The 20,339-nt window shown below is 50.7% G+C and overlaps 1 protein-coding gene across 1 annotated transcript in view; it reads right to left on the reverse strand.

Moving 5' to 3' along the window:
• The window catches only part of ATP1A3 (ATPase Na+/K+ transporting subunit alpha 3), a 28,633-nt gene extending 11,809 nt beyond the window's left edge, over nucleotides 1-16,824 (reverse strand). Inside the window, exons 1-12 of the mRNA XM_089479320.1 lie at nucleotides 16,704-16,824; nucleotides 8,996-9,124; nucleotides 8,789-8,848; nucleotides 8,065-8,268; nucleotides 7,330-7,443; nucleotides 6,468-6,602; nucleotides 5,816-5,933; nucleotides 4,969-5,237; nucleotides 4,602-4,800; nucleotides 4,385-4,494; nucleotides 3,909-4,043; nucleotides 1,116-1,308 (exon numbers count right to left, since the gene is read on the reverse strand). Of these exons, the coding sequence (XP_089335446.1) occupies nucleotides 1,116-1,308; nucleotides 3,909-4,043; nucleotides 4,385-4,494; nucleotides 4,602-4,800; nucleotides 4,969-5,237; nucleotides 5,816-5,933; nucleotides 6,468-6,602; nucleotides 7,330-7,443; nucleotides 8,065-8,268; nucleotides 8,789-8,848; nucleotides 8,996-9,124; nucleotides 16,704-16,709 (1,672 nt within the window). The 5' untranslated portion in view covers nucleotides 16,710-16,824. The remainder of the gene's footprint in view (nucleotides 1-1,115; nucleotides 1,309-3,908; nucleotides 4,044-4,384; nucleotides 4,495-4,601; nucleotides 4,801-4,968; nucleotides 5,238-5,815; nucleotides 5,934-6,467; nucleotides 6,603-7,329; nucleotides 7,444-8,064; nucleotides 8,269-8,788; nucleotides 8,849-8,995; nucleotides 9,125-16,703) is intronic.
• Nucleotides 16,825-20,339: the final 3,515 nt, after the last annotated feature.

Below are 20,339 nucleotides of genomic sequence, written 5' to 3' on the forward strand. Positions count from 1 at the left end.
CTTTAAAAACAACAACAACAACTTGGGGCTTGTCCCCGTGGAACCTATCTTGATAATCCAAAAGTTTTTGTTTGTTCATTTGTGTCTTTGAGCCTTAAAAGGGCCAAACAGAAAGGGCCATATGTGGCCTGAGGGCCACAGTTTCCCGACCTCCCTGTTGAGAGCTTGGAGCCACATTTGTCCAAGAGAGAAAACAACCAGGAACCTCTTAGTCACTCATATCTGGAAACTGAGATCTGGGACGGGGCCAAAGCAAAGGGCTTGCTGCTTCACCTTCTAGAAAAGGTTGTTGCTATTGTGTGTCTTCAAGTCTTTTCCGACTTATGGTGACACTAAGGTGCAGGACATGCCTAAGGTCACCCAGTGGGTCTCCATGCCTCATTGGGGATTTCAACCCTGATCTCCAGAGTCATAGTCCAATGCTCAAACCACTGCACCACCATTTCTGCCTCTAGAAAATTTACTATTGGTCTTCCAGAGAAGTCCTCTGGCTCTCAAATTGTCATCCTAAATTTGCAAGTGGTTTTAAAGGAGAAATTTAGGATGCTGAACTTTATTCCCAAAAGAGAATATTCTGTTCCTTTAAAGCAATGGTTCCCAAACCTTGGTCCTGCAGGTGCTTTGGATATCAGTATTCCCAGCATTCCTGACAGTTGTCCAAGCTGGCGGGGGCTTCTGGGAGCGGAAGTCCAAAACACCTGGAGGACTTAGGTTTGGGAATCACTGCAATAAAGGACAGCAAAGGCAGCAAGCTGGTCTTTGCAGGGGTCTAATTCTCTGCTCCCTTCCCAACTCAATTGGGAAGTGAGAGGTGTGTGAATAGTATCAGGTGAGACCTCAGAGAAGGGTGTCACTCATTGTGGGTCCCTAAGGAAATGAGTGGTAGTGGCATCAGCAATGTGGAGGACTCAGGTCTACACACACACACACACACACACACACACACACACTACTGCCAATCATCTCTTTGGAGACCCACACAGGAAATGAACGGCAGCAACAGTGATGGGGACATGGAGGCCTGAGTTCTGCTACTCTGCACCAAGTGTAAACCATGCCCAGTGCCCCACTGTCCCAGCTTCCACCAGGGAACTGGGTCCCCCTCCGATCCGTACCCAGGACCCGCTCTCCAAGTCCCCCCAGCTCCAGGTAGGCATTCTGGAAAGCCTCTTTCAGCTCCTCATCCAGCGGCTGCTCTTTGCCTTGGAAGAGGATGGTGGAGCACCGGTCCAGGATGCGCTCAGGGGCCCCCTTCATCACCAGAAGGTAGCGGTTGTCGTTGGGGTCTTCCGTCTCGTGGATCGAGAGCTGGGACACAGAGAGAGAGAGGGAAGGGGAAAGAGACTCAGGGCTTCGGCTAAACTCATCCAAGAACCCCCCCCCCCCCAACCAACATTCCTCCACAATAGGACTATGGCTCAAGGCAGTGGTTGCCAAACTCTGGTCTCCCAGGTGCCTTGGACCTCAGCTCCCAGAATCCCAAACTCTGCTCTGGGACCCACAGCAACAAACTCCAACTCCCAGAATGCCATAGCCTTGAGCCAGGGCAGTTAAAGTGGTGCCAAACCAGGTTATTTCTCCAATATGGATGCTGCCCCAGTTTTCTACATGTGGTGAGGTATTGGGGCTTTTAACATAGGGGAAGAGGGGACCCCCACATCTGCTGCCCAAAGTGGGGCAGCCTAGGATGCCACCATCTGCATCACCCCCAAATTATGCGCAAGGAAGTCCATTAGCAGGAGCACTCACAGCGAGGCATGCTCTCCTGAACAGAGGCAGGCAGGCAGGCTGGGGGTTGCATTGCAAAATGTAAAAATCTTACAGATCAGCCCCCTGAACTGGGACACTGTGAGCCACTTCTGAGGATGTAAATTCGGCTCATGAATATTTAAGTCTCTGGGCATTTCATGCACACAAGCTCCTTTTTTAAAAATGCTTTTCAGGCAGTCTGTTTGATCTCTCATTTTTATTTTTCGGTTATATTTGGCTCTTTTGACAACTTATGTCTCAAGTGAACTGGATGAAACAGCTGCAAACGAAGCGCCTGGCGGGCATCATGGCCACCCTTATGCAGTCTCTCGTTTGGATTACAATCCTTAGGAACCTGCCTGGAGGATTTGGGGAATTGTTGTGCAAAGTGCTTCTCTTCCCTGTTCTCTGGTGTAGTGCTCAATTCCTATGGACAAGACATCCAAAGATATATATATATATATATATATATATATATATATATATATCCTCATCCTCCTGCACCAAAATCAGATTGAAGAGCTGGTCAGCTGCTCAGCTTCTGAAAGCGGAATGGCAGGCTGCCATTTTGTCCTTTGCCTCAGGCAGCAAAAGCTCTTGTGCCAAGCCTGGGACAATGCCAGGGCAAAGCTGGGTGGAAAACACTCACACAAACCAACCCCACACAACCAAGACGGGCACGAACCCAGCCCAAGGGGGGCTCCCAACCACCCCCAACCCACCCCCCATAAGTCCCTGGAGGGAGTCCTTCCCAAAGTCCATCATTCCAGGCCACTGACCGCAGGGAATCCTCTCTAATCCCCACCAGCTGTCAGCCAGGGAGTCGGGATTAAGGCTGATGGGCCTGAGATTGTGGGGCTGCGTTGGGACCACAGACTCACTCCTCCCCATGGGAACGAGGGAACGGAGGGGGCAGGATCCACCCTCCAAAAAAGCCAGGTTCCCAGGCCACGCTCTCAAAAATCTTGGCCATGAGTGGGGATTGCTCTCTTCAAGTTAACTCTGATTTATGGCAACCCACTCCTAGGGGTTTCCTGCCAGATGTCTTCAGAGGTTTGCCACCATTGCCTGCCTCTGGGGCTGAGAGAGTGGGACTTGTCCATATGGTGGCTTTCCATGGCTGAGCACAGATTCGAACCCAAGTCTCTCAAAGTCCTAACACTCAAAACATGGTGGATCATTCATGTGAATTCTCACTCTGCAAAGCTGGAAGGAAAGCATGTGTCATTCAGACCTGACACAGCCCTAAATGTTATAGGGCACATTAACAGGAGAGGGAAAAAACACACAAGGCATGTTTAATGCAACACAGCCATGGGTTCAGGCAAAGTAAAGGGAAGTAGGTTGGAATAGAGAAAGCCAATTAATGCCAGACTCTCTTAAAACCTGGTCTGTGGAAATGACACAAAACAGACCTCTGCTCAATTCCATACTTCTTGGTCTAATGCTGGACAGGGCCTGGGAAAATTACTTGTTTGGACTACAACTCCCAGAATCCTTCAGCTAGGACACTTTTGCTCACAAAAGCCAGCAGCTCTGCCATGAAGGGAATGTGGTAGTTATTAAGAGGTGAGTTAAAAATCTGGATATCATCATCATCATCATCATCATCATCATCATCATCACCATCATCTCTTTGGTGGCCTGCACTCCAGAGGTGGGCAATGAAATGAGTTTAAGACACTGCAGAAGAGCAAAAATGAACATTAATGGTTCAATGTGAATGGTTAAAGTGGTGGTGATGATGATGGATAATACTGATAGGGAAACATGTGAAAAACATATCAGATGGCCCCAGAGAATGTGAGCAAACTCTAGAAGAACTTCAGTGCCGTTTGCTACTTGGTGTTGCTATTACGTGACATTATTACCTTAGCAGGTCTTTTAAAGAAGGTTTGCAGAATGTGAGCAACCCTAAAGAAGGAGTTTGCTACCTGGTGTGGATACTACATGACGTTATCTGGCATTACGTTAGCAGGTCTTAAGGTGAGCAACCCTAAGGTCTTCAGAGGAAATTGGCAATGGTGCCACTTTCCACCTTTGGCATAGTACGGATTTCTTTCCAGGGTAAGGATACAACGCCTGCCTCTCTCTGCTTTGCATCAGCTTGGCATCTCCATTTGGGGGAAAGGACAGGGCCGGCCCCAAACCTTCCCTACCTGATATTTGTTGGTGGAGTTGAAGGGGATCTCAGCCACTTTCTTGTTCTTTTCCCTCATCAGCTTGACCGATCCAGAGGAGAGCTCAATGCATTTCAACAGGGCCGACTCAGAGGCGTCTCCGGCCACGTCGCGCTGCGTCAGACAAGAGAGGGAAGGGGGGCTTCAGAGGTGGTCAGGGCCACTCAGACCTTTCAGAAACGCTCTCTTCCTCTGCCACATTCATCCTTGGCTCGGCCATATGTCATGCCAGTTTCACAACCGCCATACCCTCTCCTGTGATATTACCATACACCCCACAGAGTTGTAACCACTGAATCATTTTCAAAGGAGTGGACAGAAAAGAACAGATGCTCTGTCCCTCCAAGGACATGTTTGGAGACCTTGTTATTTCCTTTGGCATGGCCCTCAATCCCCAGAGACGCAACCCATGCCCCCCGCTGTCCCTCATGTGGGATGGGTTGCCGCTCTCTCACCTTGAGGATGGGGATGTTCTCCTGGCCCCCCTTGAAGACGGCACGGTTGCACAGCCCTGCGATGTGGGACAGGGCCACCCAGGTGGCAGAGCTCTTGTCGAAGGCCGTGCCTGGCAAAGGGAAGGACAGAAAGAAAGGGGTCAAAGCTCAGGGGAAGGGTACCTAAGCCCCCTACTCACAAACACACACAAACACACCTCACACACAAAGCCCTCACCAGACTGGTCCTCTGTAGTATCAGCCTCATGGATCTGGTTGTCGAACCACATGTGGGCGACGGTCATCCGGTTCTGAGTCAGGGTCCCTGTCTTGTCTGAGCAGATGGTTGAGGTGGAACCCAGGGTCTCCACAGCCTCCAAGTTCTTCACCAGGCAGTTCTTGCGCGCCATGCGCTTGGCTGTGAGCGTCAGACACACCTAGCAGGGAGAAGACATGCAATGCAACCGGTCCTGCAAAGATCTTCTAGCAAATGTCTCCACATTTCATGATCTCCCAAGAGGAAATGTACAAGAAGCACTGGCTCCAGGTCCAGCCACAGACCGACCTCCCACACCATCAACTCAGTGTCCAGCCGTGGTACTCACAGTGACAGTGGCCAGGAGCCCCTCTGGGACGTTGGCCACAATGATGCCGATGAGGAAAATGACCGCCTCCAGCCAAGTGTAGCCCAGAATGAGGGAGAGGACGAAGAAGGAGACCCCCAGAAAGACGGCCACGCCAGTGATCAGCTGAATGAAATGCTCGATCTCCCTGGCGATGGGGGTCTTGCCGACCTCCAGGCCAGAGGCCAGTGTGGCAATTCGGCCCATCACAGTGCGGTCCCCAGTGGCAACGACAACTCCCCGCGCGGTGCCTGGGGGAACAGGGAGGGATGGTGGGCTCCACAACCGACTTGACATGGGATTTATACTGGTTTAGTTGCCATGATGGCTAGCCCCAAAGAACTGGGACTAGGTGTTCTTCTGCTGCTCAAGATGTCATGGAGTCCCTGGAGTCCCCTATCCCAGTGGTCCTCAAATATTTTGGACTTCCACTCTCCAAATCCATGCCTATTGACTAAAATGAGTGGGGCTTCTGGGAGCTGAAGTCCAACACATTTAGAGGACCAAGTTTGAGATCTCTCCCCTTGTTGGACCTTATGCAGCTTGGACCATTTGGGGCTCTAGAATACATTGTAATGCTTTCAAAGCTCTCCTCGGGTTCTAGTTGCAAGTAGATGGTGGGCTCTCCTTCTTTGGAGGTCTTTGTTACAAACCTCCAAATCCCGTTATTAAAGCCTTCCTGAGTGATGGCTATCTCACAGGTGTAGATGGCCCCTATGCATGTATTTCCAGCTTAGCATTCTGTTTTCTGATATCCTAGTCTATATCCTTTCCCAACAGCCCTACCATCACCATAAACAAGAGGATCCAGGCCACAGTGTGCCCATACCTTCTACGCAATTGGTGGAGAAGAAAGTGATGTTCCTTGTCTCCAGTGGGTTGTCATGGGTGCAATCCGGGGATCGGGTCTGTGGCTCTGACTCGCCAGTCAAGGAAGAATTGTCCACCTGGGCAACAGAAAATGCCATGCGCTTAGTGAAATCCTTGCATATCTGTTATCTTGATTTTCTTTTATTCAAATGGGTGCGCTGCTATTTGAGATTTTCAAATCCTGAAACCCAGGATGGAAACACCAGCAAAGATCTCAGTGTGTACCTTTCAGAATGAATTCAAATGTTCAGTCCTGAATGACAAAGACTTTGCAGATGATAAAATTCCAACAAATCTAAATCGCCTTCCTACAAGGAGCATCCCAGGCATGATATTCAAATATGTGGCTGGCATATCATTTTGCCACAGCTTGGGAAAACTACTGGATATGTACTAGAACACCCAAAATCATGGCCAGTGGCCCTGCTGATGGCAGATTCTGGGAGTCCAAATCCAGTAATGATTCCAAGCACTCCTTTTGACCCTCCAGCTGTTATTCGGTTGGAAATACAGCAAACAGCACCATTGGTGAAGGTTTGAGGTCCTCCAAAACAATGAGATGAGAGAAAGGAATGCCTGTCGGTGGACCTGAGATGCCGAGGGCTTCTCACCTTGCATCCATGGGCTGAGATGATCCTCAGATCTGCTGGGACCCTGTCTCCTCCTTTCACCTCCACCAGATCGCCCACAACCACGTCTTCGGCGTTGAGCTGCATCTTCTCGCCTTCCCTGATCACCAACGCTTGCTGCAGGATTAGAGGCAGGATCAGGGAGACAGGCAGACAGGTCCCTTGGGTTCCCAGCTAGTGAGCTTCACCCCCAAAAATGCATCGCTTCAGAGCACAGACTCCAAAGAGGAGGAGTAGTTTGCAATCCATATTTCTGCTCATCGCACCCACAATAGCACTTGCAATGCTCAAAGGCCCATTGCAACACTGGGGTCCTGTTAGTGAGAGTACACCTACGCAACTCTGATTTTTGCACAGGTTTGTCTTGTCTTGGAAAGGATGGTGCACAGCTATACAAAGGGAGGAGCAGAAAAAAGGGAAATTGGAGCATCAGAAGTCATGAATGGTTCAAGGAACTCACCATTTAGGGAATGTTTCTCCTTTGCCTCTCCCAGTCATTAAAGGGCCATGGGGATGGACTTACAGATACTTCTGGTTTCTGTGTTGGCATTTTTTGGCCATTTATGGGGGCCCCTGAGGGTCCCAGGAGTAGAAAACTGGCCCCTGGAACCACATGATTGCCAACTTGGTCTAAGTGAAAATGCATTGTGCATAACTGTCCATGTTTTTAGAGCAGATGTGCAAGTGCAAGGAGTGCAGTGACACTTGGATGTGAAAACATGATGCCTAAGGTCTGTTTCTTGCAAATGTCTGGACATTCTCAGGAAGAATGAAACATGGGGAAAGGTGAGCAACCTGTTGGGCTGGCAGCCTTGCTTACACACCCCTTCTGCTTTTTCCCTACCTGGGGCACCATGTTCTTGAAGGACTCCATGATCTTAGAGCTCTTGGCTTCTTGGTAGTAGGAGAAGCAGCCAGTGATGATGACAACAGCAGCCAAGACGATACCGAGATACAGCTGTAAAAAAGGCAGGAGCAGGGAAAAAGGAAGGATCAGAAGACACGTCCCTTTTGGGGTCTGAATTCAAGCGGATGGAGATGACATTCAAAGCCCTGAATGGCCTGGAGCCATGATGCGCGAGGGAGCGTCTTGCCTTATGTGCTGTGGAACCCTGGTTATGGGACAGCCTCCTCTTAGAAGCCCGACTGGTGCCAAACCTGGGGTCATGTCAACGATAAATAAAAACACTAAAAGCCTTTGAAGCCCAGTGGGTTCTATCCAAGTACAGACACCTGCATGCCTTCAAACTGCACTCTTTAACGGCCATAGTCCCATTCTATGGAATTCTGGGATGTGTAGTTCCGCAGGGTATTTAGAAAACCCTACCAAAGAGCTCTAGTACCTCACCAACTGCAAATCCCAGGATTTTGTAGATGTATTTTGTAATAGAAGGATGGATAGTATATAGGGGGATGGAGGGATGGATAGAGGAACAGATGATAGATAGATAGATAGATAGATAGATAGATAGATAGATAGACAGACAGATAGGCATATGTCTCTTGCCTTCCCTCTCCTGTCCCCCAGACCCGCAATACCCATCATCCCCACCGTCCCTCCTTCCCCTCCATCACTCACGTTGTCCCCCGCAGGGTCGTCCTCGGTCCCCGCCTGGATGCCGTAGGCCAGGAAGCAAAGGATGGCCCCAATCCACAGGAGGATGGAGAAGCCCCCAAAGAGCTGGCGGCAAAACTTGACCCATTCGGGGGTGGTGGGTGGCGGGGTGAGGGCGTTGGGCCCGTCTCGGGCCAGGATTTCTTGGGCTTTGCTGTGGGTCAGACCCTGAGGAGGAGGCAGAGAAGCGGTCCATGGGGTCTGTGCACTAAGATGGGCAGGACTAAGGCTAGCCCACATCCCTTCCTCTTTCCAGCTCTGGTCTTTAAGCCCATCGCTCAAACCACTACACAACGATGGCTTGTGATATCAGCAAATGTAATTCTTACACTTGAGTGTGTGTATTTGGGGTCATTGTGGAAATTGGTATCTCCTTCCTCCCTCTGCAACAACCAAGGCAAACCTAGGAGTCACTGCATCCTGAGACAGCCGATCCCAACAGCCATTCTGTCATGTATTTCTATTTCTACCTGGGCAAGGTTTTGGTAAGTAAAGCTACTTTTATGTGTTCTACAAAAAAAACTAAGCTGTTTCTTTTCCCTATTAGACCCTGTGAAAGGTAGCCGTGGGACTGGTTGTTGTTCAGCTTCTGCTTTGCCAATCTGATTACTCCGTTTGAGAGATCCAGTACTATCTCACACATTTCCCAAACAAAACTCATTTGCAGCCCTTGAGAAAAGCCCTTTACCTGCACACAGTCTGTGTTGTATTTTCGGCACACCTCCTCGATGGACATTTTGTGCTCGGTCTGCAGGAAGGGAAAGGAAACAGAAAAGCAGAAGCCACTTTACAGAGATATCTCCTCTGTCATCTCCTTCCAGCATCTCCAGCTGCAAAATTAGACGTCCCCCAAATCCCCCCAAACCAACCGTTCCAGCCGTTGCTCTGGACTCACCATCGCCACTTCCTTCTTGAGATCATCGAGATCTCGGACCTTCTGCTGCGCCTTGGTCTTCTTGGGCGAAGAGCTGTCATCGTTCTTGTCTTGCGTGGTTGCCACGCGGTAGCTGTCGGAGCGCCCGTACTGCGGAACGGAGGGGAAACCACGTTCTGACACCACAATTTCACAGGGGTTGGAAACACTTTGGGGGTTTTGCTTAGGGATGCAGCCCTGGCCATGTTGGCCGGGGGATTCTGGGAGTCCCAGAGAGGCAACTTTTCCAAGTACTGGAATTTCCCAGGACCCAAAAACAACCGCTACTGTCACCCCATCCATCTAAATCCAACCAGAACTGGGAATAAAATGTTGCAGAACTATGGAAACATTGCTTTGCCAAGTTGGACTGTGTAGTAGGCAATGCCTGGGTCAATGTATGTAATAGAGAAAGTACCACAAAGCATTCAGAGACACACAGAGACACACATACAAATGCATCGCTGTTCAGCTATCTGGTCACATGAGTATCCCAAAATTCAGGAGGTCTAGGAAGCAAGCGTTCAACAGAAGCCAACTGGTGAGGCTAGCGGGGATGTTGGGAGCTGCAGTTGGAGAGGGCTGACTGCCATGCCATAAGGGCAGAGAAGGAGGAGGGTTTTCTTGCTGGATACTGGGCAAATGTATTGCTCTGGAGACCCACCAAAGCCTGAATCTGAGGACCTCTTCCACATGTGCAGCAAGACTTTGCTCACACAGAGAGTGCAGTTCATTTAGAAGGCAGAGACATGCGGAGCCTCCAGATTCAGAGGCAGTGCACCTCTGGTTACCAGATCCCAGGGCCATGATCTTTCTGCCTCATTTGTGGAGCAGCGAGGATCCCTGATAGGATCCAGCAAGGCAGGGCTTTTTCCTTAGCCTTAACCTGGGACTGATGCATTCGTCCAATACTTCCATGCTTATGTCTCATTTATTTATTTTCTTTCTCATTTATGTGGCTTTTGCAAGAGTCCTCCTTCTAGAAATCCAGCTAACTCAAATGAAGCCCTGTCTCCATCCTCTTTGAAAGGGTTAGGGTTACTGCTTTGGATGACAGGACCAGGAATTGCCCAGCAAAACATATTTTGAGCAGATTCTAGTTATAGTCCCAACAAGCAACTTTCCGGTTTACAGTTATAGTCCAAAACTTCTAAGTTGCAGCTCATCAGCAAAGCAATGCTGTGAATTTGAAGCCGTCTTCAATGGTGAAGGAATGCAGAAAGAAAGCTGCTGGAGGCAATAACATCCAAAACCCACAAAACAGAGATATCTTTATTGGACCAACCAAATTGCACAAAATATGCAATGCAACCTTTCTAAGCCTCATTGGCTTCTTCATGTGGCAAAGGAGTTAAAAGCTGCACAAGACAGAGGCAACCTGGATCTCAAAGGAGGTTCCCCTTTTCCTGGACTTTACGGCTCTTGGTTTCCCAGAGTCCAGAAGGAATGGCCTCTGACTCCATAGAAAGCCTTCCCTGGCCTCTTAAATGAAAACAACAACAGCAATGTTTTGAGAAAAGGTAGGTTTGTGACTTTATATTCTATAGCACAGTTAAAGCTGTTTCCAACTGCATTCATTTTGCAATGTGGCAGCCGCCTAAGTTTCTTCTCAAAGGAAACAAGAAGCAATTTTAGAAATCCTCTTCCCATTGTGAGAAGGTTTTTGAAAAACAGGTTTGAAGGCGATTTGCAGCTTGGGGCTTATTCTGCGTAAAATTCACACACAGCTGTTTTGTACCGAAACAGCATTTCTATGACAAAATATTATTTCCTCAGCAGAAGATGTTGTTGGGTCTTTTTGCAAACCAACAATGTGTGCATTTTCCAGAGAACAAACCCCCAAATACAGCATTTTCTATGCTAGAAACAACATTTTCTGCAAAGGAACGCACAAAAACAACTGCAGACAATTTTTGCACAGAACAAATCCCAAATTGCAAAGATTCTCTCCTCATCTCAGGATTCGTCTCATCAGGATCTCTCATTAACTGCCTTTGAATGCTGGGATTGCCAGTTCAATGAGGCCCAAATGGCATAGAGGTTTGAATGTTGGCATATGGCTCTGGAGACCAGGGCAGGGTTCGAATCTCTGCTCAGCTGTGGAAACCCATTTGGGGAAGTCACACTCTCTCAGCCACAGAGGAAGGCAATGGCAAAACCTCCTCTGAACAAATCTTGACAAGAAAACTCCATGATCTTAGGATCACCCTAAGTTGGAAATGACTTGAAGGCACAACACAACAACAACCACCACCAACAGCAATGATGCATAGCCCAGCCCTTCCACACTACACAGTTATATCACTCTGATTCTGCTTTTTCTGTCATTGCTCCAACCTCTGGAAACCTCTGGAATCCAATGACAATAACAAGGCACTAATGCTCTCTGGCTGAGAGTTTGCATCTCCTCTCCAAACTCCAAGTATTTCCTAAGATGGAGCCATGGCAGCCGCAAGTGTGAAAGAGACCTGTGTAGTCTGGACATTCATACGCGCGCACACACACAATTGCACTACTGCACTATGGGGGGGGGGGGAGTTGCCAGGCCTCTTCAGAAACCTCCAAAACATTTTTATTCTACGTATGTATGTATGCATGTATGTATATATATGGAATATCCAGTCAAGACCCAGCCTATATATAGGCCACCTAATGCAAACGATATTTCTCTATTATTGGTACTTTGCAGATCTGGTGTTCTGGGTTGCAGGACAGGAACTAGGGAGAGTCTGATATTAACTTGATTTATACCTTCGTCAGAACAGGACAGGAATGTAAAAAATGCATGCGCACACCAGAAGTGAGAATGGCTCTATCAGGCCCCATTACAGATCTCTGAAAATGATGTCTGCATGCATCCTCACATGACCTTCCATCTCCAAAACGCGTCTGGGAGAAGACCCAGCCTTGACCGAATAAAAACAGAGAGACGGGTCTGTTCTGAACAAGAAAGGAGGAGACGTTTGGCTATGCGCTCCTTCCACCTCCAAAACTGAGAGATGGGCAGGATCAGTGAATCAAGATTCGTGTCCGGAGGCCATGCTGTGACCTTGGCTGACCTTGAGGCGCCCTTCTCATCCCAGCTGGGCCCAAAGGCCGAAATGGGGGAAGCCCCTGAGCCTTGACCCCTGATGAAAGCCTGGGATCTCCCCACATGGGGTGAGCAATGGGGAAAGGGATACCGCAACCCCACACCAGCTGCCCCCAATTCCTGGCTGAACCTTTGCCAAGCACCTGGGGCATTTGGAAAGGGTGGCATGAGAGCCACCTGCCAGGCTCACCTGCCTGCCTCACACAGACAGAAAGGGACAGGGGCACATTAAGTAATAGAAGTGCGCGCACACACAAGTGGTCCCAAGTGCAGAGAATCCCACCCAAGGTGCACATACCAAGGCCCTGAGGTTATTCTGTGCTCACGCTTTTTGTCCATGCATCTACACTTACACAAGTAACCTCAGAGAAAGAGAGCAAAAAATAAGAGAGACTCCCTCTCTTTGCATACAGTCCCAATGGCCAAAGCTTAGGCAGGCATACCCTCTGTGCAACTAAGGGCAATTGCAAACACACATGGGTTCACCGTTGCACAAATGGTGTGCAAGCACAACCCAGATTCAACTATTCCTCCATCCCTTTCTTCATATCCTGCTTTCTCCCCACAAGAGTGAGAACCTCAAGGCATCTTAACTGCATGAAACATCCATTTCAGAATGTAGATAGAAAACAAGTATAACCCTAAAACAGAGAAGCCATGATGCAAAAACATAAAGAACAATTCGTTCCACACACAGCAAGGGAGGAGGGAGGCTCAGAAAGATTATTGTTGCCTCTCTTTTAAAAAACACTCAAATTGTGTGCGAGAAAAAGAGAGAGAGATGGCTCATGCTGCAATGCCATATCCACCAAGGAGCCACATCATGGATTCCTATCTGTGCCAGGGCTGCCAGGAACGCGAATGGTGCCCGCCTTCTCTTTACTGCAGTGCAGAGGTAAAGGCACCCACCATTTTTGGTCACATCCAGCTTATTAAAAAGGGGGTTCAAGAAAGTGGGTGTCATGCCCAGCCCAGCCCCCCAAACCCCCTTCTGCATGACTGTTCAGTCTCTAGGGGAAGGACTGAGGTTACTGGGTGGGTATTTTGGGGAGAAGGGGGTTGCCATGGTAGGGAAGGGTCATGCCCATCTCAGAAAGGGGTCTCAGGGAGGAAGGGGGATGCAACGCACCCCACAAGGTGCCCGCCAGGCCTTATTCCGGCTCTTGGTGGGACCAAGTGCCACCCCCATATTCTGCAGCGTTGCGGCGGAAAGAAGGAAGGGAGCGATCCCTGGCGCAGTGCCAGTGCTGCAGCAGGGCTCACTCGCCGCAGAGGCCCATGCCAAAGGGAGGATGATGAAGATGTAGATGATAATGATGGAGCAAAAGAGGACCAGAAGGTGGAGGGAGGTCTTTTGTTCCCAGAGAGGCTGCCTGCTTTTGCAAGGCTCCAAAGGGAATCCAGGGCAGTGGGGAGGAAGAGGGTCAGGGTGACCCAGCTATAAAGGGACAGATGGAGGCCAGGCTGGGAAGGGGGAGGAGGGGAGGCAAAGGCAAAGGGGATGGGAGGCTCTGCTGCCCCCAATAATGCCAGGGAAACCTTGGGATGAGCAGGAGAGATGCACTGCAGGGGGGTTCCCCAAGGCCTGGAGAGAATTACTGAGGGGGGCTGCCTGGGAGGGAGATCCTGAAGATAACATGGAGGGGACTTTGTGTTATGATGATGATTATTAAACTTAGGCCACCAGGCCCCCATCCCTCCACCCTTGCCATGTCCCTCTGGCAGCCAGACGCCCGCCTCCCTCCCTAGCTTTGCTGCAGATGGCTGGCCCTGATGGAGATTCCCTCCCTTTCACTGCAGAGGCACCAAATATAGGAAAGAGGGCAATGCAGGGGGGGGGGGTCTAATGTGGGGGGAGCCCAGGAAGCAACCGGAAGGAGAAAAACAGGCTGAGAGGACCTCATTTTTGGGAGGTGTGGGGAGGGAGGGGGCATGGTCACCTTCCTTGCCCCTAACCCTGCTGAGAGAGAGTCCAGATCACCTCTAGATCCTCCTCTCCCCATTGAAACCCCCTTTCCCCAGCTCCATCCTCTGTCTCTCCTTCTCTTTGTCTTTCTCCTTCTTTGCAAGGTTACAGCTGCTGCAATGGAGCCATGTTTCTCTCTCTCTCTCTCCTCCCTTCGTGACAGAAAGAAAGGCGGATTAGCTGCTCTCTGCCCATATGTTTCCTCTCCTCCTCCCCCAGCCTTCTCCATTCCCTTCATCCCCTCTGCTTCCCTCCTTTCAGTCCTTTCCATCTCTAGAGAGTGACATCCCATGTTCCAGATTTTGGCCCACAACTGTTTCTCTTCTTCTGGAAGGAGTCAGGGATGGATTTATGGGGAGAAACCACCCCTAGAATCCCCTTCTAGGTGCCTTCAAGCCCCCTCTGGACTTATGGGGAGCCCTTGGATTCAGAGGGTTTCTTTAGGCAAGGAAAGCTCAGAGGTGCTTTTGCCAGTTCCTTCCTCTGAGATGCTCAGAGATAGAACTCTCTTGGCCTGTTTCAGCCAAAGAGGGAAAATGGAGCAGGAATGGTAGAGTCCCTCTAAAGGTCCCCAAAGGCGAACTCCAAAACCCACAAAATTTCCCTTCCAGTCCTCAGATTTCTAGCATTGCAGAAACTGAGATATAGAAAACTGCCACTCTCTGTAACTCTTCCTTCCACTTGGCCTTTTGCCCTTCTCTTTGGGTGCCACACAAGAGAGCCAACGTGGCACAGTGGTCTCTGAGTGTTGGACTTTGGAGACCAGGGTTCGAAGTCCGCTTTGGCCATGAAACGCATTGGGTGACCTTGGGCCGGCCATACTCTCTCAGCCTCAGAGGAAGGCCAAGGGCAAGCCTCCTCTGAATAAACCTTGCCAAGAAAACCCTATGACGGGTTCATCCTAAATTAGAAAGGACTTGAAGGCACGCAACAACAGTTGGGGGCCTAAGCCATAGTCCTACGTTGGTTGACTGAGGCTGCATTCGCACTGGAGAGATAATCTTGCTACACCCCTGATCCGCCTTTTCTGGACTTCTCCATCACCATCACTGCCACTCTCATCAGTTCCTGGGGTGATAAACAGTATTATCACGGAGAAGAGGAGGTCTCTTTGGCACTGAGTGGGGGTCCATGTGCCCCCAACGCACATACGCACACACACACCAGGACAGCCCCCTGCCCTTGCAAGGGAGAGCCAGGCCTGGTGGAATTGGGGGGCCAAGGACAAGAGGCAGGGAGAAGGTGACCTTGCTGTGTCCCCTTGGAGCCAGGAAGGACATGGGTGCCCCACAAGCGGTGGGTGGCCGAGGGGGCGCTGCTGATGCCAATGCCTTGGGCTGCCGCATGCGCGACAGGACACTGGTCCTGAATATCAATGAGGGGCAGATGGACAGAACTAGATCTCTCCCTCTGTCTCTCTGGTTATTCGCATTAGAGCAATTAGGTCTCTCCCAGGGACTTTGGACCATCAAGGATTCGGACCCTGGCCAAGAAGCGGTCTTGGGTCAAGGTGGCCCATTCCCAGAGTGACCAGGTCTCCTGATTGGAAAGGAGGACTGTGAAACGTAGCACATTCCAGAGCGAGAGAGAAAATGGGATCTGACCAATGAGAGCTCAAAAGACACATATAAATATACTGTATGATTCACCCCATGCGCACATGCCTACTTTTTAGTGATGCTCAAAATGGAGGACCTTTTGGAATCCCTCCTGGACAGGACCCTGGGAAAAGAGGATGCCAAGGCTTTGCTAGTAGGACCCTCTTCCCTGACCCACCAAGAGGGACCCCCTTCGCCCTCCCTCTCCTCCTGCAGGGCTCCAGGGTCTCCTTCCTCTTGTTATTCTTATCATCATTACCATTTGCTATGATGATGATGATGATGATAATGATCCCTTTGCCCTCCCTCTTTCTCTGCCTCCTCCACTCCTCCATAATCTCCCTTTCCCCCTCCCTCCCTCTCGAACTAAGCAGAGGTGACTCATCCTTTTCTCCTCCATCTCTTCTGGCTGACATTTTGGGAAAGGGAGGGAGGGGAAGGGGCCTGCTCTCTCCCTGGGTCTCTCTTAGCCCTCTGCCCTTCCAGCCAGGGATGCTCCTTAGCCCTCTACCCTCCCTCATGCCAGCCCTTCATCTTCTGCAGCCCTGAAATCTGGAAAGGGGGGGTCCCCTTCAGCTCCAAAACCGGGAGAGTGGGCAACCTGGATCTCCAGGACCGCCCCCCCCCCAAAGGGGAATAAAGAGGGGCTATCCCTCCGTCCAGGAGCCCAAGAGATGGGTTCCTGCATGATGCGCAGAGAGAGAGAGAGAGAGAGAGAGAGAGAGAGAGAGAAGCGAGTCGGCTTTGGTCCCTTCGGGGCGAGAGAGAGACGCGTGTCCGTGTGGATGCCTCTCTGGGCAAAGTGGGCCAACCCTCGCCCTCCCCGTCTGCCGTGTGAACGCTGGACCCGCAAAGGGAAGGGGAAGGTGACCCTTGGAGCTGGGAGGGAAGGAGCCAGGCTGCATCCCGTGCAGGCTTCGCCCCGCAACTGCCATCCCTCCAAGAGCCCCGCGTTCAGACGTACGGGGACCGACACGTGTCATCCCGGGGTCCTCGGGGCAGCCAGGGTCCCGGGGAGCGAGGAGGGCTCCTTACCCCCATGCTGGCGTCTCGGGGGCCTCAGCCCGGCTGCTCCAGGCTCCTCTGGGAAGAAGGCTCGGCGGCTCAGCCCTGGTCCTGGGTTCGGATCCTGCTGCTGCTGATGCTAATGCTGCTGCTGCAGCTGCTGCCGGCGAGGAAGGAAAGAAGGAGGGAAAGAGGCGGCGGGGGCTGCTCTCGCGGCAGGGAGGGAGCAGCCGGCCAATCAGGGCGCGAGCCCGGGAGGCCACGCCCACGACGCCCCGCCCCCTTTACTGCAGAATTCACCTGGCTTTTGGGGGGGCAGGGTTTGGGGGATCCCCTCGCGACCCCCGAGAGCCCAGAGCCAAAGGGGCGAGGAGGGCAGGAGGGGCTGGGTTTGGAGGAGACCCCTCTGCCTGCCCCCCTTTGCCCCCCCTTGGCAAAGGAATGCCCCACCAAGACCCTCCCCACTCCTTGCCAACCCCCTAAAAGGCCTGGGATCCGGGTCTCCCGTCACCCCAAGGGACAGCAGGGATGCCCCCCACAAGGATCCATGCCAAATCCCAGGCCAGCCCCCCCCAAAAGAAATACTCAGCCAGGGTCCAAACACAGACTCAGCCGCAAATGCAGAGCCCCCAACAGCTCTATAGTGCATTCCCACACACTTTGCCCAAAGGCATTTTGGAGAAGGGGATGGTGGTAATGATCAATCATTTATAATGTCCTTTCCATGCGGGTTGCAACTCCCATCATCCCCCAGCCAGCACTTTCAACGCCATCCATGCTCCCTTCCCGCTTTCCCAAAACCTCTTCTCCCACAAATAACGTAAGAGTACCTGCAGAAGCCCCTGCTCCCTACTCCAGGGTTTCCATCCAAGCTCCCAAGACTCTGGACTCCAGTCCTAAGTCGATTCAGGCCCATGGAGAGTGAGTGAGTACAAGAGGGAGCCCCGCTTCCAGGCAGCACAAGGCCCCCTTGGCCAGGATGATGGGAATGGCAGCAGATGGATTGGGGAGAGACTTAGAGCAAGCTGTCTTTGGCCAGGTCCTTAGGCAGGGCTGACCTATGGTCTGGTCAGGTATCCATGCGCCCAACTGAGCAGAAGGGAGCACACCCAGGTGCTTTGTGGATGGGCAACTGATGGACTCTGGCCCAAACCAGGCCAATCCAGAAGTGGAAATGGAGAGGATTCCAAAAGAACATCCACCTAGAGACCATGGCAAAGCCTTTGATTGTGTAGATCAGGAAAAGTTATTAAGCCAATGGGTTGCCTGTTCTCAGGACAAGAGTCTGCCATTAGGGCAGAATATGGAGGAATGGAATGGTTTTGAGTTGGCAAGGGTCAGGCAAGGCTAGTGCCACACTTCTTCAACCTCTATGCCAAAAATATCATATGCAAAGCAAGGCCAGACGCAGAGGAAGGAGGCATGGAAATTGGAGGAAGGACATCAACGGTTTGAGATATGCAGAGGACGCCATACTACTAGGAGAAAAGAGCAAAGACTTGGAGCCATGGCTGAAGAAAGTCAAGGAAGAAAGTGCAGAGGGTGGTTTACAGCTGAACATTAAGAACACAAGAACTAATGACCCCAAGTGCTTTATGCAACTTTAAAGCTGACTATGAAGACGTTAAAATAGTTTAAGGTTTTCCCTACCTTGGCTCAGTCATTAATCCGAATGGAGACAGCAGTAAAGGACTCACTTGAGGATTTGGACTTGGAATGGCACCTAGGAAGGAATGAGACAAGAGCATGAAGGGTCAAGATACAGCATTGAACACAACTGGGATGGTCCGCACAGTCCTATTTCCCATTTCTATGTACAGCTGTGAGATCTGGATAGTGAAGAAAGGGGATAGGAAGAAAATAAACCCATTTGAAATGTGGTGCTGGGCATAAGTTCTGTGGATTCCATGGACTGCTACAAAGACAGGTCAATGGGTCCTAGAGTAAATGAAAGCCGAACTCTCCCTGGAAGCCAAGGTGGCTAAAGTGAGGCTGTTCTACTTTGGACATAGCAGGAGAAGACATAACTCACTAGAAAAGAAAACAATATGGAGAACTTCTTTACTGTGACATCTGGAACATGGACTATGTCAGAGATGGCAGAGTCTCCATCTTTGGAGGTCTTTGAACGGAATGGGCCTCTCTCAGGAGGGCTTGAATTGTGGATCCTTGCAAGGTGGGAGGCTGGAGGAGATGGCTCTCGGGGCCTCTTCCAACTCTGTGCTTCTATGATTGTATTGCATTCTATGTATTTTGGATTTTGCTGTATTTTGCCGCATGGCCATGAATGTATATTATTGCCAAGAATGGCTACCCCAGAATGTATGTTTCAGCAATGAGTCTGTTCAGATTTCTCCACTGCCACCATCAAACCTTCACTGCAAGCATCTGTCCATCACAGAATCAGAGAAAAAGACCTTGGTGCAACCAGAACATTGAGTTTGCTGATTCTTTCCAGAAGCCCAGGCCCCAGCATCACTCCTCCATCTTCTCATCCTTCATCTGGTCTCCATGGCAACCGGATGGGGGAGCCCATGTGACCCAGAGTCACTGTGGCAACCAGGAGGAAGGGAGTTTCCACGGCAGCAAGGGAATTAGGATCCTTGGCCCAGGGGAGGGGGGACTCACAGGCCCATGGCAGAAAGGGTGGCTGGGATGGGGATGATGGGCCGGCAGTCCTTTAGAGAGACCCCTTTCTAACTCAGACATTTCTAATTTGAATCTCTCATTCAGCTCCTTTCGCAATCCTTCCTCCATCTCCTGCCATATTTAGCTTCCTTCCCATCCGGGAGAGCCAGGGGTGCTTTGCTTTATTGGTCAGGTGAACCTGCTAAGTTACATTTTGGTGCAGGAATCAATACTTGCCTCCAAAGCAAAGCTTAGGGTGAGACTACAGCTCCCAGCATCCTAGAGGCAGCCACTCCCAGCATCCTCCAGCCAGCATGGCCATTGGCCCAAAGCATCCAGAGGAGACCAGGTTGGAGAAGACTATCCTTCAAGGACATGGGCCTCCCTTCTTGTTCTCTCTGCTCATGCCTTGGAAGCTCCTTGGGGCGGACAGGAGGACATGTCCAACCTAAACGGACAAGTGCAGGAACACAGAAGTGAAGAGGGGGAGGAGGAGGAGAAGAAGGAGGAGTTCCTAATAAGATGACTAAGCACCGGAATGAAGTTGCCATAGAAAGGACCTCAGGAGCACAATTGCAAAATGTGGCACTGCTTGGAATGGGCCATGTTCTCTGACATTCTCTTTCACTTGGGCAGCATCTGCATTGCCGATGGTCCATAATTCCAGTTGGTAGTGCCAGGTAGATTGTGATACCCAGAATGATGTATGAAGATGATGGTGATGATGATGCCAGTTATTTGCAAGTGAAAACAAACAGTTGCATCTGTGAGTGAACTAGCAGAGGAGCAGCAGGGAAGAGAAAACATGTATATTTAAGTCACTGAGTTGGAAGGTACCCCAAGAGTCATGCAGTCCAACCTCAAGAAATAGCAAAATGATAGTAACCTATGGAGCCCCTTGCTACTAGATCTGGAAGAGAGAAGGTCACACGGCAGGCAGAAGAACATTTGGAGAGCGTAAGGAAAGGATGGCCTTTTCAGAGAGGCCTCTCTTGTTCTGTTCTCCCTTGGACCCAAAGCATCATCTCTGCGTCTCTC

This window comes from Sceloporus occidentalis, unplaced genomic scaffold (genome assembly GCF_023333645.1).
Source record: "Sceloporus occidentalis isolate IW3139 unplaced genomic scaffold, rSceOcc1.0.p SCAF_13, whole genome shotgun sequence".
In the NCBI taxonomy this organism is placed as follows: Eukaryota; Metazoa; Chordata; class Lepidosauria; order Squamata; family Phrynosomatidae; genus Sceloporus; species Sceloporus occidentalis.